The 16427-nt window shown below is 43.7% G+C and overlaps 1 protein-coding gene across 1 annotated transcript in view; it reads left to right on the forward strand.

The window, feature by feature from the left end:
• Positions 1-16427, forward strand: part of Dlec1 (deleted in lung and esophageal cancer 1) — a 67928-nt gene that overhangs the window by 27429 nt on the left and 24072 nt on the right. The window contains exons 11-19 of the mRNA XM_005383726.2: positions 583-673; positions 1331-1493; positions 2640-2832; positions 3506-3564; positions 4086-4254; positions 4669-4762; positions 4976-5106; positions 5213-5371; positions 6900-7039. Coding sequence (XP_005383783.1) covers positions 583-673; positions 1331-1493; positions 2640-2832; positions 3506-3564; positions 4086-4254; positions 4669-4762; positions 4976-5106; positions 5213-5371; positions 6900-7039 — 1199 coding nt within the window. The remainder of the gene's footprint in view (positions 1-582; positions 674-1330; positions 1494-2639; positions 2833-3505; positions 3565-4085; positions 4255-4668; positions 4763-4975; positions 5107-5212; positions 5372-6899; positions 7040-16427) is intronic.

The following is a 16427-nucleotide window of genomic DNA, read 5'->3' on the forward strand; positions in this document are numbered from 1 at the left end:
TATAGATGTGCAATAGGATACTGTTCAGCCTTTAAAAAGAAGCAAATTGTGTCATTTGCAGTAACATGGATGAACCTGGAGGATGTTATGTTAAGTGAAGTGAGACAGACACAGAAAGTCAAATATTATCTCACTTACCTGTTGTTCTTCTTAAAAAGCAGAACTCATAGAACAAAGAGTAGAACAGTGGTTACCAGAGACTGTAGGTAAGGGAGAGTTTTGGGAAAAAAACCGGGGAAAACACCATCACTGCATTTATGACAGTTAACTTGGTGCTCTTTGCCAGTATGATGAGAGAAAAGCTGTTCTTGGTGGTCTTCATTTACATTTCTTTTATTAGGAATGAGCTTGCATGTCATTTGTTTCTTGAACTTTCCATTCATATCCTTTCAACATACTCCCTGCCTTACTGTGGGAAGCAAAAGGAGGCTAGGTTGAAACCTCTGGTCTTTGGGGTAAGCTAGCGGGGAGGAAGAGGAGAGGAGGGAAAGGTAGAGAGCAGAGGGGTGCATGTCTGACAGGAGGAGAAGAGGTGGGAGGGGCCCTGAGTGAGGCTGCCAGGGTACCCTTTCTCTCCTTTAGGTTTTGTTCTTACCAGTGAGCCTGGGAAGGACAGAGCAGACCTTCATCATCCTGTGTGACAACTGCCAGATAAAGGAGCTGGTGATCGCAGGTGGGCTTGCATGTGCTCCTGGGTGGGGGTGGCTGGCAGCAGGGTGGCTGTACTCACCACGTGTCGGGGAGCAAGCACCCTGGGGATGTGGCAGCCTCCAGGCACCAGGCTGTAGTTTTCAGCCCCTTGCTTTGGTCAGATCCAAGCCAGTGTGGCCTCCAGGTCAGTCTGAGGAGTCCTGCAGTGAGGGCAAGTGGAAACCTGAGGCAAAATCTTTCATTGCTTCACTTTTAAAGTCACTTTGTTTGCCTTTGAGGAATTGCCAGTGATTCACATAAATCACCAGAGGCACCTCGAACTTTCTATAAGGTTGGAAGGCTCATCCTGCTGAATTGCCCAAAGATGCCCACCCATCTGTCTTCCCTTCCCGTTATCCTCTCTCCTTCTTTTCTTTCTTTCTTTCTTTTCTTCCTTTTGTCCATCCAGTTACACTTGGCAGGCATTAAACTGAATGCCTGCTATATGAGAGGTTCCCAAAATCACCTCCTTTCTGGCTGTGAGGAAGTGAGGATGTGAATGTCATGCTAATGGCCCTCTTCCTCTACACGTCTCTTTCCTCTACACGTCTCTTTCCTCTACATGTCTGGGGACTATGGGCAAGGCAGGTTGCATGTGGAGGATGGAAACTTCACTAACCTTACTACCCCACTTCGTCAGGAACTGGGCAGCTCATTGCTTTGGATCTAATCTATATTTCTGGTGAAAAAAGTCAACCAGACCCAGGAGAGCTGACAGACTTAACAGCTCAATACTTCGTTCGATTTGAGCCTGAAAACCTTCAGTCCACTTCGAGGAAACAATTGATTATCAGAAATGCAACGTGAGTGGCCCCTGTGCACACCCCGCAGCATGCATCCCTTCTCCTGCCTCACCTGGTCCTGAGTTACCGATGAGGCAGGAGCATCCTTCTAAGGCCAGGGGGATTCAAGGCCCACGATAGATTCAGATTGGATGGAAGGATCTAGATTCACACTCTACATCTTGATGGCCACTAGCCACATGTTACTCTTTAAACTTGAATCAGTTAAAATTAAATAAATTTATAGACACTTCCTCAGCGGCACTAACCACATTTTAAGAGCTCAGTCACGATGTGTAGCTAGTGGCTGCCATATTGGAGATGGCATATTACTGCTCTAAATCACTTTGACCCATTCTGAGCCAGGAACAGTTTTCTAGAGGGTCAAGTTGCACCAGTGCCCTGATGCTGGCTAAGCATCCAAGGCCTGGGGTAGACAGATTAGGTCTATGGGTTCAGCCTTCACTGTCATTCGCTTCCTGACCACCCTTTAAGCACCACCATTCCACCAGGACTGACCTCAGGGAACTCCCAGCTAGGGCTTCTCCCTGTTGTCAGACATTACACAGGCTTCTGTGACCCAGCGTGGCAGGTGGGACTTGCCTGATGTCCCTCCTCCATTGACAGCTTCCTGTCAGAAACGTGTGTGAAATCTGTACTTCCTACTGCCATGGAACTGTCACAGTCCCTATGGGCAGCCAAGCGCACTTATCTTACTGTCTTGGGAATGCATAGCTAGAGACAAGGTCCAGGGAGGGGTAGATATGGCAAACCCTAGACACATGTGGAGGAGATACTGCAGGAGGTTTTCCTGATATCCAGGGATGCTTAGATCCCTTTAGGTTAATGGTTGGAGCATGACTTCTGGAGTTGACCATTTCTCTTGATTCACTACAACTCCTACCTCCATCTCTGGTGGATGGAAAGGAGGGAGCTCTTTTACGTGGTTTCCAGTTTGGACTCCCTGACCCACCTGCAGTCCCTGGCCCAGGCCCTTCTATGCTCCTCCAGGGGAAGGACTTGCAGCTGGATGTAGTAAGTTCCTATTCCTTTGTCTTTTTTTCTGCTTACTCCTGGAGCAGGGCAGGCCAGGTATGTGTAGGAGGACCTGATACAATTGGGACATAGCTTCAGATCTGCTGTCTGTTGTCATGGTTGTCCCCACAGGCACGTTGAGTTGGCCTTCCATTGGCAGATCATGATGCCCAACCTGCAGCCTCTCATGCCCGGAGAAACCTACAGCCTGGACAACATCAAGTACCACCCTGACAGGGAGACTGCCTTCTCCATCAGGCCTGCAAAGGGGGTTCTCAGCCCCCACACAGACCACGAGTTCATCCTGAGCTTTTGTCCTTATGAGGTTAAAAGGGTGTCTTGTCAGCTGCACATGATTGGGTCATGATATCTTGCCCCTCTGCCCATGTTCTTTAGTGACACTGAAGCCACAGCTGGGCCTAACAAGGTACCTGAGCACTCTTAAGTCCAGCCTTTAGCTAAGAATGTCCCCCGAGCATGTGCCTGGTGTGCAGGGTGATGCAACTCATTTTTCTCATCCTGATCCCATGTGCATGCATCAGCAGCAGGACCCCAGGCTTGTCTCCTAACCCTAGTGTCTTCCACAGTTCTCTTGTGTCAGGAAACATCACCACCTCACCCATCCCACAGCAGCCTTTAGACAGAATGAGGTTCAGGCTGCCAAGGGCCCGGTTAGCACAGGGCCAGTCTGGGGCTTCTGTTAGCAAGACTTGGACCCAGATGGGCGTGGGTGCACTTCAGGGCTCACCCCAAGGCCAGTGTCAGCCTCAGGGGTCTCTCTTCCTGCCAGAAGGCAGGGCCAAGGTAGACCCCCGAGTCATGGCTCCTGTGCTGGCAGTGTCCCTACTTTCTAAGGGTGTGAATGAGATTGCAGAGAAGCAGCCCAGGGCTACATGGAGGGCCAAGGGGAGGAGGGATTCCTGCGACAGTGCCAGTTTTCTCCAGGCAGCCTGGCTGGAGTGCATGCCTGTTTTCAGTGTGCAGTATTTGTCTTGCAGCTGAGACGTTTCCACAGTGTGCTGCAGATGGTGCTGGAAGATGTCCCTGAGCCTGTAAGGTGAGTAGAGCCTGGACCAGGATTTGGGTGGACGGGGGGGTGCTTCTGTGGCAGGCCCCAGACCTGGGGTGGATAATCACCCTGGCCCCAGCAGGCTTTGGGGGCCTCAAGCATTTTTAAAACTTGCCTTGACAGCCTACTCCAGGTTGGGCTCAGCATATAGGGTGCAGAGTTGGCTTGACTTGCTAGGAGAGCTGTAGGTCACCCCAGGAAGCATGGGCTGTACCCTGGGCCTATTGCTTCCCTTGAATAACTGAATTCATGCTGCTTGGGTGATGTTGAATGCTAGGAGAATTTTGGCTCCTGGTCAGGGCGGGTCTCCTGGTGGCCTGGTGCACAGATCCCAGGCTGGGGGCTGTGGTGTGGCATGGGCTGATGATTCTGATTGTACAGGGCTCAGGAACCATGGACTGTAGGTCTTTTCAAGATCAAAGATCTTGAAAGACAGAGACAGAGACAGACATGCAGGGGTATGCTCCCAGGCTGTGTTGTTTTCTAGCTCATGGTGGGTTTGTCTTCAGCTCAGAGGTAGAAAACCCGGAGGACTACTCATACTGTGTGGATAACGTGATTGTCTTGGAAATCGAGGTGAAAGGCTCAGCAGAGCCCTTCCAGGTTCTTTTAGAACCGTATGCCCTCATCATTCCGGGGGAGAACTACATTGGCGTCAATGTGAAGAAAGATTTTAAGGTAGGGCATAGTCTCTTCCTTGCTCAGCCTGGCTGGGAAGATGATGAACTGTAGGGAAGACAGAGCTGGAGGAGCCACTGCATGGAGCCTGAGACTGCCCAGGGCTTCAAACCTAGTGTTGCTTGCACAGATGCCTGGGCCAGGCATGCCTTATCTTATTTTACCGGTGTTCCAGAATCCTCTGAAATAGGGCTGTGGAACCTACCCCTACTCACAGGTCCTTGGCAGGATATGGCACCCACATTCCCGCAGTAAGCAGCAAGGATGCTGTTATGTAGGGAAGGCTGCAGCCTTGGGTGGTGAGGAATTAACTGGGAGGGTATCGAGCAGACTTTGGGTGAGCTCAGGATCCCACTCCATTCAGCAGGTACAGATCTGAGGTGAAAGGGCAGCCTGGATTGGGGTGTCTTTCAGATGTGGAACAACAGCAAGTCACCCATCAGATACATGTGGGAGAAGATCAGTGACTGTCACATCATTGAAGTGGAGCCCTGCGCAGGGGTCATAGGTACCTGGGAGCTGCAGGAGGGTGTGCTCTGCTCCGGAGGACTCATTAAAGTTAGAGAGGCCGCTGGAAGGCTCTTGGTGTCTTGCCATCAGCTCCAGCCAAGGCCTTTGGCATGTGGCAGATGAAGTGAGCATCTGGATGAAGTCTGGACATCGTGTCCTAACCACAGAAGGAGACCGCCTCACTTCTGTTCTTTCTGTTTTTCTCTTTCAGAGCCCAATGAAGTCGGGGACTTTGAGTTGAACTTTACCGGGGGTGTCCCTGGCCCAGCAAGCCAGGACCTGCTCTGTGAAATCAGAGACTCCCCCTCGCCAGTTGTGTTACACGTTGAGGCAGCCTTTAAGGTCTGCGGGTGGGGGCTGTGCAGCGGCGGGGGGTGGGGGGTGGCATGGGTAGGACACAGAGCCCACTCTCGGACAGCCTAGTGATAGGCTCTTCCGGGTATCTCAGGGGCCTGCCGTTGTCATCAATGTCTCAGCCCTTCAGTTCGGTCTGCTCCGCCTGGGACAGAAAGCCAGGAACTCTATTCAGATCCAAAATGTCAGCCAGCTCCCCGCCTTGTGGCACCTGAGGGAGAGCCCAGCCTGCCTGGAAGAAAGACGCGAGAGTGTAAGTTGGGCACTGCTGGCTCCCGCTGTGCCGCCTCACCCACGAGTGCTTACCCTTGGGTTGCCTCTGGACTGCAGCCCTGGTGCAGTGTGTGCAGATCAGAGCTCTGAGGCCAGAGTGAAAAGCCTGCTGCCCCCTGTTGCCCACCACACCCCACCACCGAGGTGGCATCCTGCACAGCTGAGTTCATCCCCCAATCCCAAATTAGCAGCGCTTCCTGTTCCCCTTTCTGCTGTTGGATATAGGACCAGCTTTCTCTCTCATAAGAACAGCCTTATTGGGGTGGGGGGATGGGCAGCTGCGTTGGTCATGACGCCTCCAGGGTTGCTGTTGCTAGGGCCATGTTCCTGCCCTGAGGACTGACCCAGGATTCTGCTGCTCCCTAGGGTGGTACCTGCCATTTGAGTACCTGCCAGCAGGTGGCATCTGGGCACAGGCAGGTGGCCCAAACCTTGAAAACTCCAAAAAGATAATTCAAGATTTGTTTGCATTTCTTAGCTGTTTCCTTGGCTGAGCTTTGACCCAAATTCCAATGCCCGAGCTCTGGCAAGCACACAGAGCCTTCTTTTTTTATGGCAGTGCCAGGGAGGCTGAAGCTCAGAAGCCAGCAATCACAGCCTCCTACGTCTGTACCACGGGGCCTGGGTAGGGGTAAGGGAGGGAGAGGGCAAGCCCGGCCACGTGGCACCTCCAGGAGCCTAATCGCATGGAAAGGAGAGACCAGATCTCTCCCTGAGAGAGCTCATTGTCACGGAAGGAAGGAACCAGAGAGGGATTACATCTTGTCCAGTGTGACCTTTTAATGTCCCGTGGCACCCTCACTAGCCAGTGTGGCCCCTCTGGGGCCCTAGGGCTTTTCACTTGGAGGAGTGCCCCTCCTCTCACCAGGGACAGGAAGGATGGAATGTGGCGAGCCCTCCCCAGCTGTAGACACTTTTCTACCTGAGGTTTTTTTTCCGCTTCCAGTATCTCTCTGTCTAGGTGTCTGGTAGGGGGAAGGCCAGACTTACAGGCTGAATGAGTCCATCCTGCAAGGATGAGGGGAAGTGCACAGGGCTACGTGGGAGCGAAGGAAAAAACTGTGGCTATGTGGCAGGTTCCCCCATCCCCTAGGCTGGTGACCTGAGGGCTCTCCTTGGTTGAAGCTGTCCAGGTCCTGACCCAGGCTTGCCCAGAGGGCCGCTGCACCTCCCTGCCCTGGCTCATAGGCTCTCATCCCGGAGCTGGAGGCTCCACTGCCAGCCCAGCTCTCCCTGCTCCCCCGGGGTACCTCCCTCTGCTTCCTGCCTCTTAGATGTGGGCCGAGGCATGGAGACCTCTCTTTTACTTATCCCTTTACTTTGGAGGCTCAGTGTTTGTCCCCTTGACCTGGCCCAGCTGTGGTCCCCCACCTGCTTACCTCCTTGGGGGCCCCACGTGGCTCCGTGAGAGCTGGGAGCAGCTTGGTGAGAGCCTTGGGGGGCATGGCCAGCCCTCGGTGCCCGGGCAGTCCCACGTGTTGTTATTCCTCATCTTCCTCATCCACTAGGTATCACCCTTTGACATTGAGCCTTCGAGTGGCCAGCTTCACCCTCTGGGGGAGTGCAGTGTGACCGTCACCTTGGAGGCGTTGCGCTGCCAGAGTCTGCAGACTGTACTGGAGCTGGAGGTGGAAAATGGGGACTGGAGGTATGGAGGGTTGGGGTGGGAAGATTACAGCAGACCATGTATATTCATAGTTTGTTCGTGGCATGTGCAATTATGCTTGTATATAGAGACATTTCTGAATTTAAAACTGTTGATATATGGCTATTCTATAAAATTTGGAGGCTACAGTAAAGAAATTTGCGATGACCCATGATCTAATATCTATAAATCATTTGCCAGTAATGTTAGTGGGTTTATTTTCCTAGTGTATGTGCCAAAATAATGTAAATTAGCACAATCACCTTAAAAACACTTTACTATTACCTACTAAAGTGCAACATAATAGTGGGAAACTAGAAACACCAATGTTCAGCAGCAGGAGGATGGACTCACAAAATTGTGACATACGTAAATGTATACATACTATTATACCTTGGGAGGAGTACCTTGGAAGTTTTGAATGTACCAATATTTCTTTTCCTTCTTCCTGTTCTCCCTCCTCTGCTCTCCCTCTTTTTTTCTTTCTCATGGGAAGTATATCACATATGTAAGGGGTATGTATGTTTATACTCACTTGTGCAGGTATTTTTATATTTTGAATTTATTATACAAACATTCAGATGCTCGCTTAAAATCTTTATGGATACGGTGGAATGTTCTCCCAAGAGACTGACATTTTACACTTCCACCTGCATTGTGTGAGACTGCAAATTACCCTACATTCTCACAGTGACAGATATTAACTGACTTCTTACACTTTGGTCATCTGATGGGGAGCAGAGAAGAGCACCAACTCTTGTTTTCTGTGCCAATCATTTCTTTACTGATCCTGCAGAGCACTTTTTGACACGAGGCTCAGTTTTTCCTTTTTATTAGTTATTAGTTAGCTTCCTGCCACTGAGACACAATACCCACTGCTTACAGTAGAAAAGGTTTAATTTAGCTCAGGGTTTCAGGGGATTCAGTACCAGGTCATCAGGCTTCAAGGCAGAAACCTCATGGCCAAAGGGCGTGGTGGAGCAAAGCTACTTAGTTCATGGTGGTGAGGAAGCACAGCAGAGCAGCACCAGAGAGGAGTGGACAGGGAACAATGTACAGTTCCCACAGCCGTGGCTCCGTGACCTGCCCAGACACCCAAGCATGCTTTACTAATGTACTAGGCACTTCTCAATTCACTGAAGATGATATATCAGGATTAACGTTCACTTTTTCTATGAATTCTTATTTCCTTTCTTTCCTGATTCTGTTCTTTCTTCTGAAAGGATCTCATATTAATCCAAATGTGTACATTTACAGGTGTACATGTGTAAATGTGTACACTTATACTCACTAACTAATTTGGAGAAAAAAGGAAAAAGCATTGGGTCATGTAACCAGGTGCTCCTTCCTTGTCAAACCCAGCAGCTTTATTTGTCCAGTCTTCTGCTTTCTCTCCTTCTCTACCCTTCTTCCCTCTTCGTGACCCTCATTCCAGCCTCAGTCCTCATCTCTGCTCCTCTTTGTTGGCTTGCCTTCCCATGTTGGTGAGGACCTTTGGTTGCTCTGCTTGGAGAGAGGCCCCTGAGAGAGCTAGGCTCTTACGCACCCACCTTTACAACCTTGATGAAATGTGAACCACTTTTCTCCAGAGATGGGCTGTGGTTGCTCCTCTTTGGGTCACTGGTCCACCCTTTCCCCTTGGTGAGGCATTAGGGGGCAGGGTGGTGATGGGGAGCTGTCTCAGAGGAAGCAAGTGGGTGAGCTTCCTAGACAATACAAACAATGGCTGCTGGACCTAGGTAGGACTGCATGAATTTAACTGTGCGTCTCATAGTTCCCATTTCTTAAAGTGGTTTTGCTCATTCAGGGAACAGGTCCTTGGCCGTGAGGCTCACTCATTCTCTCTTTGGTGATATAGCCTTTTGGCAGTGGAATATTTAAATTTCAGCATTTTGTTCTTGGCTTGTTCCTTTTTAATAGGACTGTAATCTGTTACTGTCTTATGGATGTAATAGCCTCTCACATTCTCCCCGAGGAAACTAAATTCTGTTTTCTCAGGTTTTGGTCTGGAGTCCTTCTCCTTTACTTGCTGGTTTTCTTCTACATCTAGCAGGGTTTGAGAGGGAGATCTAGTTGATTTGTGTAAGGAGCCAGTGGTGTCTGTTTTCTCTGAGTAAGATGATGATGGAGGTCTGATGAGCACTTCTCTTATGTGGAATGATGTGTAGGAGAGTGTGTCGCCCTCAGAGCACAAATGCTAGCCCCAGTCCTATAAGAAGAAGGGGTCTTTGTGAAAAATAGTAAAGTCAAACAGCAGAGGAAGCCCAAATTGGCCAGCTACACAAATCAATCCATTCTAAAAAAAAAAAAAAAAAAAAAGAAAAGAAATAGGAACAAAGGAGTAGGATCAGTTTGGTTGTTTTTCCCTGTGACAGTCGAGAGGAACAGGGTTACTGCAGACTTCACCTTGAGCTCTCTCCAGCGCTACATCCATGCTCTGTAGTAGGGCACATACTGCTGCAGCCCAGTCTTCGTGTGTTGCACTGACCACAGAAGCTGGGCTCTGAATGGCCCAAGTGTTCAAGCTCCCGGCGATCCTTCAGTGTTTTCCAGCTGTTTCCATTCAGCCTACTTCTGTCCACTGATACTTTTCATTCCACTGTTAGCATGTCAGTTAACCTGTGCAGGGCCTTTTGCTCCAGGGGTTTTAAGCAGCAGTTTTGTTGTTCTCTGTTGTGTCAGTTAATCTGATCTCACCCGCCTCATGTTGAATTAATGCTACATTTTCCTTCCATCCCTCCTCGTCTTGCTGTCTCTTGCTGGGAATGGAACCCAAGGTTTCACACATGGTAAGAATGTGTTCTTCTACTGAGCTATACCCCCAGACTTTTAATCCCTTATTTTAAAAGTTTCACACATAGTATGTATGCTGGGTTTGACAGTTGCCAGTTCTGGCTGTGCTCCATTCTTTTCTTTCTTTCTTTCTTTCTTTCTTTCTTTCTTTCTTTCTTTCTTTCTTTCTTTCTTTCTTTCTTTCTTTCTGGGCCACATCCTCAGTGATTCCTGTGATTCCCTCTCTTTTTGGTGGCACTCATTAGAAATATGAAGCAGCATTTCACTGAGAATTTGCTTTGCATTTTCCTTGTGGAAAATGATGTTGAGTATCTTTGCATGCATTTATTGGTCACTTGTAAATTCTCCTTGGAGAAATACTAATTGAGATGCTTTGCCTAGTCTTAGAAGTAGAATTGTCTTTTTATATTATTGAGTTGCAAGCATTGAAAAAATATATTTTAGATGCAGGTTTCTTACTAGATACATGCTTTTCAAATATTTTCACTTATTCCGAGGATTGGCTTTTCACTTCCTTGATGGTATACTCTGAAGTGCAAAACTTTTTAATTAGTGCAATTAATCTGTTTTTGTTCATTGCTTATGTTTTTTGATGTCATACCTAAGAAATCATTGCTTAATCCAAGCTTACAAAGATTTTTCCTGTTTTTTTCTTTTTTTTTTTCCTGAAAGTTTTACAGTTTTAGCTCTTACATTTACGTCTCTGATCCATTTTGAGTTAATTTTTGTGTATGGTATGAAAAGGGGGTGTAAATTTTCCAACTCTGTTTTTCTTTTTCAGGGATGTTTTGGCTCTTTTGGATCCTTCAAATTTCTGTATGAATTTTAGAGTCAGTTTGTCATTTTTGGCAGGAAGTGAACTGGGGTTTTGATGAGAGTGTGTGTTGTGTCCGTGGGTCAATATGGAGAATATTGCCATCCTGACAGTGTGGTCCCTGTCCACAAACATGAACTGTGTTTTCATTTATGCAGGTCCTTTTCCTTTCTTTAAGTTTTTTTGGTAGTTTTTAATATATAAATCTTATAATTTTTTGTTAGAATATTCCTATATATTTTTGTTGTTGTGGTGGTTGCTTTTGGAAGTAGAACTGTTTTCTTGGTTTCTGATTTGTCCATTGTTAGGGTACAGAAGGAAAAAATTCTTGGATATTGGTCATATATCTTGTGGCCATGTTGACCTCATTTAGTGTTTCTGGTAGATTTCTTTCTTTCTTTGCTTTTTTATGTTTTATGAGACAGGACCTCATTTGGCAGTTTAGGCTGTCCTGGAATTCGCTATGTAGCCCAGGCTGGCCTTGAACTAGTGGCACTAATGGTTTTTTTTTAAATTGAGGAATTTTAAAAAATTGTCATCATAGACAAAAAACATTTTATAATTATAAAAAATTGACTATCAGAAAGACATGAGTTATAAGCATCTGTATATTTAATAATAGAGCCCCAAGATATATGCAACAAAAGCTGACAGAACTGAAGTGAGAAGTTGACACTCATGCATGATAAAAACCTTACAGAAAATCAGAAAAGATGGACTTCACCTCAATCTGATAAAGGCCATCTATGTCAAACCAACAGCCAACATCATACTAAATGGACAAAACCTGAAAGCTTTCACTTTAAAATCAGGAACAAGACAAGGATGTCCACTGTCACCACTCCAATATAGTGCTGGAAACATTAGCCAGAGCAATTAGACAAGGGAGAGAAATAAAAGGGATAAGAATAGGAAAGAAGAAAGTGAAATTATCATTATTCACAGATAACATGATTCTCTACATGGAAAAAGCTCTGCCCCAAAAACTCTACCAAAAGACTCCTAAAATTAATAAACAAATTCAGTATCATAGCTGGATACAAGATCAACACTCAAAAATCAATAGCATTCCTATACACAAACAACAAACACACTGAGAAATTAGGGAAATCACACCTTTCACAACAGCATCCAAAAAACTGAAATACTTAGCAATCACTGTAACAAAAGAAGTGAAAGATCTACATAGTGAAAATTATACTACTCTGAAAAAGCAATCAAAGAGGATTTCCAAAAATGGAAAGATATTTGTAGCTCATGGATAGGAAGAACCAACACTGTGAAAATAACCATACTCCCAAAATTGTTTTATACAGCTTCAATGCAATCCTGATCAAAACACCATTAGTATACCTCATAGATCTAGAGAAAACAGTTGTGAAATTCACCTGGAACCAGAAGAGACTCAGAATAGCAAAAGCAGTCTTGGGCAACAAATGCAAGGCAGGAGGCATCACAATCCCTGACTTGAAATTATACTACAAAGCTACTGTGATAAAATCAGCAAGTTATTGGCAAAAAAACATACCTGAGGATCAGTGGAACAGAATAGAAGATGCACCACAACTATAAACACATTCAGCCACCTTATCTTTGACAAAGGCACTAAACATGTTCACTGGAAGAAAGATAGCCTCTTTAAGATACTGTACTGGAAAAACCGGCTCCCCAAGTGTTGAAGACTAAAACTAGATCCATGTCTATCACCATGCACTAAACTAAAGTAAAAATGGATCAAAGATATAAATATTAAAACAGAAACACTGAATCTACTGGAAGAGAAAGTAGGTAGAAATTCTGAAGACATAGGGGTAGAGAGTTCATGAACAAAAACCTAACTGCACGGGAAGTACTTCAAAGAATTAACAACTGGGATCTCATCTTACTGAAAGGTTTTTGCACATTGAAGAAATCACTAACAGTGTAAAAAAAAAACCCATGAGCTGAGAAAACATTTTAGCCCACTGTCCCTATGACAAAGGACTTCTATGTAGAACATATAAAGAATTTAAAAAAATCTGCCCCCCCCAAATTCAGAGATCCAATCCAACTGAGATGAATACACACTTCTCAGATGAAGAAATACAAATGACAAATGAATATATGAATAAATGTTCGACATCATTAGTCATTTAAGAAATGCAAATTAAAACAGCACTGAGATTCCATCTCACCCCAGAAAGAATAGCTATCATGAAGGAACGAACCAATATCAAGTGTTGGAAGGGCTGTGTGGAAAAAGGAACCCTTCTCCACTGTTGGTGAGAGTGGAGACTGGTACAACCACTGTGGAAATCAGTGTGAAGACTCCTCAAAAAACTAGGATTAGAGGTCCCATTCAACCCAGCTATTCCCCTTCTGGGTATTTTTCCAGAAGAACTGAAAACATACCCCAATGATATGTGTGCACCCATGTTTGTTGTAGCACAATTTGTAATAGCTGAATCATGGAAACAACCCAAATGCCCATTAATGAAGGAATGGATAAAAAAGATGTGTTTTTTTTTTTTTTAATACAATGGGGTACTACTCAGCTATAAAGAAAGATAAACTCGAGGCATTTGTAGGTAAATGGGTGTAACTAGAGACCATACTCATAAGTGAAATAAATTAGATCCACATGTGTAAACATCATCTTGTTTCCCTAATGTAAGAACTCAAAAGAGTAAATAAAATCTCAAAGGTACAATAGATATTGTGAAAGGGAAAGAAACTGCTCAAAAGCAAAGAACAACTGGGATGAGGGAAAGGAAAAAAGAAGGAGGGGAAAGAAGGATAGCTAAGATAATTGTGCACTAATTTCTATTGGTTTATAGAAAGGAACAGTTAATGCTTAATTTTTTGACCAATTTTACATGCTTATATCCGGTAATCTGAACAACTACTTTGAAGACAATATGCAATATAACAACATTGTGGAATTTCTATCATTTTGGTTTTTTGAAATTCTGTGTTGTTTCTAATTTTTTAATTATTTTTTATTCTCTTTAAAGTAGAACTTGCTCCATTTCTTCTGCATTTACATCTTATTAGAATACAATTTTTTGAAGTAGGTGTAGATGATCTTGTGTATTTCTGCAGGATCCATTGTGATTTCACCTTTTTATTCCCAATTACATGGGGTTGAGTCTTTTCCTCCCCTTTTTTTGATAAGATTGTCTAAGGGCTTGTCAATTTTATTTAATCTTTCAAAGAACAAACTCTTCAATTCATTGATTCTTTTTATTATTTTCTCAGTCTCCATTGCATTAAATTCTGCTCTGATCTTTTAAATTTTTTCCCTCATATGTGCTTTGGGCTTGGCCTGCACCTCTTCTTGTAGGGACCTGAAGTTCAACGTTAAATTGTTTTCTTGAACTCGATCTGTTTTCCTGATATGGGCAGTCATAGCTGTAAATTTTCCATGTAGGACTGTTTTCATTGTGTCCCATAAATTTTGATATGTTGTATTTGCAGTATCACTTAATTGTAGAAATTGTTTAATTTCTTCTTTAATTTCATCTGTGACCCATTGGTTGTTCGGTAGGGTGTTATTTAATTTCCATGTGTTTATGAAGTTCTTGTGGTTTCTTTTGCCATTGATTTCTAAATTTATTGCAGTATGATATAATAATATGCATGGGTTAATTTCAGTTGCTTCGCATTTACTTAAGCATGTTCTGTGAGCTACTATGTGCTCTATTTTGGAGAATGTTCCATGTACATCTGAGAAGAATGTGTATTCTGATGTTGTGGGGTAGAACACTCTGTAGATATCTACTAGATCCATTTGTCCAAAAGTTTGGTTCAAATATTTCCTTGTTGATATTTTGCTAGTTGATCGATTTGTGACAGTGGGGTATTGAGGTCCTCCAATACAATTATATTAGTGCTTCTTTGATTTTTTATATCTGTTAATATTTGTTTTATATAGTTGGGTACACTTGTATTTGTTGTATTCATATTTGTGAGTGTTATCTCTTCTTCTCAGATTGTTCCCTTTACAATGATGTCATGACATTCTTTGTCTTAATCTGTCTTGGCTTGAAATCCACTTTTTCTGCAAATAAAGTAGCTACCTTGCTTTTTTTTTGGTTCACATTGAATGAACCTTTGACTTTCAATCTATGAATTTCTTTTTGAATTAAATGTGTTTCTTTTTTTTTTTTTTTTTAAATTTTTTATTTTAAAGAATAAAAGAAGGATAACATAGTAATAGGGGGGACTTAGCAAATTACAGACAAAATGGTAGGAAATTATCAATGGTTATCGTTTTACGTATTATTATCTATAAAATAGTTTCTCAGGAAAACAAGTAGAAAAATAATAGTAAGTTAGAGACTGTATATTACTTTCTTATATATAATTTGGCAATCTCCTTTTGTCTCACTGAATGCCACTTGGGTATATTGATTTTATATTTGCATTCATTCTTTAGGAAGGGGTATAGTAAAGTTTTTGTAGTGTCATTTGTCACATTTTCATGTTCTTGTTTATATTTCTTTGACTATTTTGTTATATTCGGTTACCAAAATGTTTTAAATAGTTTAATTTTCAGCAAAATATTTTATTTTAAAGAGAATAATAAAATCAACATGGTACTGGCAAAAAAAAAAGAAAAAAAAAACAAAACCAAAAACCAGACCTGAAGACCAATGGAACAGATTAGAGGATGCAGACACAACTACAAACACAATCAGCCACCATATCTTCAATAAAGGGGCCAAGCATGCTCAGTGGAGGGAAGATAGCCTCTTTAATAATGGGTGCTGGGAAAACTGGCTTCCCACGTGCTGAAGACTAAAACTAGACCAATGCCTATCACTGTGCACTAAACTAAAGTCAAAATGGATCAAAGATCTAAATATTAAAACAGAAACACTAAATCTACTAGAAGAGAAAGTAGGTAAAAATCTTGAAGTCATAGGGGTAGGCAGAGTCTTCATGAACAAAAACCAAACTGCATGGGAAATACTTCAGAGAATCAACAACTGGGATTTCATTTTATTGGCAAGTTTTGCACACCAAAAGAAATCACCAACAGAGTAAAAAGAAAACCCACAAGTTGGGAAAAAATTTTAGCCAACTGTGCCTCAGACAAAGGACTCCTATCAAGAACATATAAAGAATTAAAAGGAATCAGACCCCCAAAATTCAAAGATCCAATCCAAAAATGGGCATGTGAGATGAATACACACTTCTCAGATGAAGAAATACTAATGGTGAATTAATATATGGGAAAATGTTCAATATCATTGGTCATACAAGAAATGCAAATTAAAACAACACTGAGACTCCATCTCACCCTGAAAAGAATAGCTATCATTAAGAAATCAACCAGTAACATGCTGGAGAGGCTGTGGGGAAAAAGGAACTCTTGAGCAAAATATTTTAAAACATTCTCCTTTGATTTCAATGGTTACATCAGTTTAACTTTCTGTAGTTAGTATTTATCTGTTTTTTTCCGTTTCCTTGTAAGAACTGTTTTCCCTTTATTTTGTGATGCTGGGGATGAATCTAAGGTTATATCATTCTAGGCAAGTACTCTGTCACTGCACCATATGGCCAGCCCCTTGGAACTGTTCTTAAATTACTTTATTCTAGACTATGTGTATTGGCTGTGGATTTAGCTTGGTGGCACAGTGCCTGCCTGGCAAGCATGGGATCTTGAGTTTGATTCCCAAAACCAAAAAGAATGACTCTGTGTATAATGTTAGCCCTACTACCAAATTACATTTGACAGCTGAAGCAGGAGACTTAGAGAAGCTGGCAGATTTGTCTGAGATCACTTAGAGTGCAAATGTG

This window comes from Chinchilla lanigera, unplaced genomic scaffold, assembly GCF_000276665.1.
Source record: "Chinchilla lanigera isolate Chin_1 unplaced genomic scaffold, ChiLan1.0 scaffold00020, whole genome shotgun sequence".
NCBI lineage: Eukaryota > Metazoa > Chordata > Mammalia > Rodentia > Chinchillidae > Chinchilla > Chinchilla lanigera.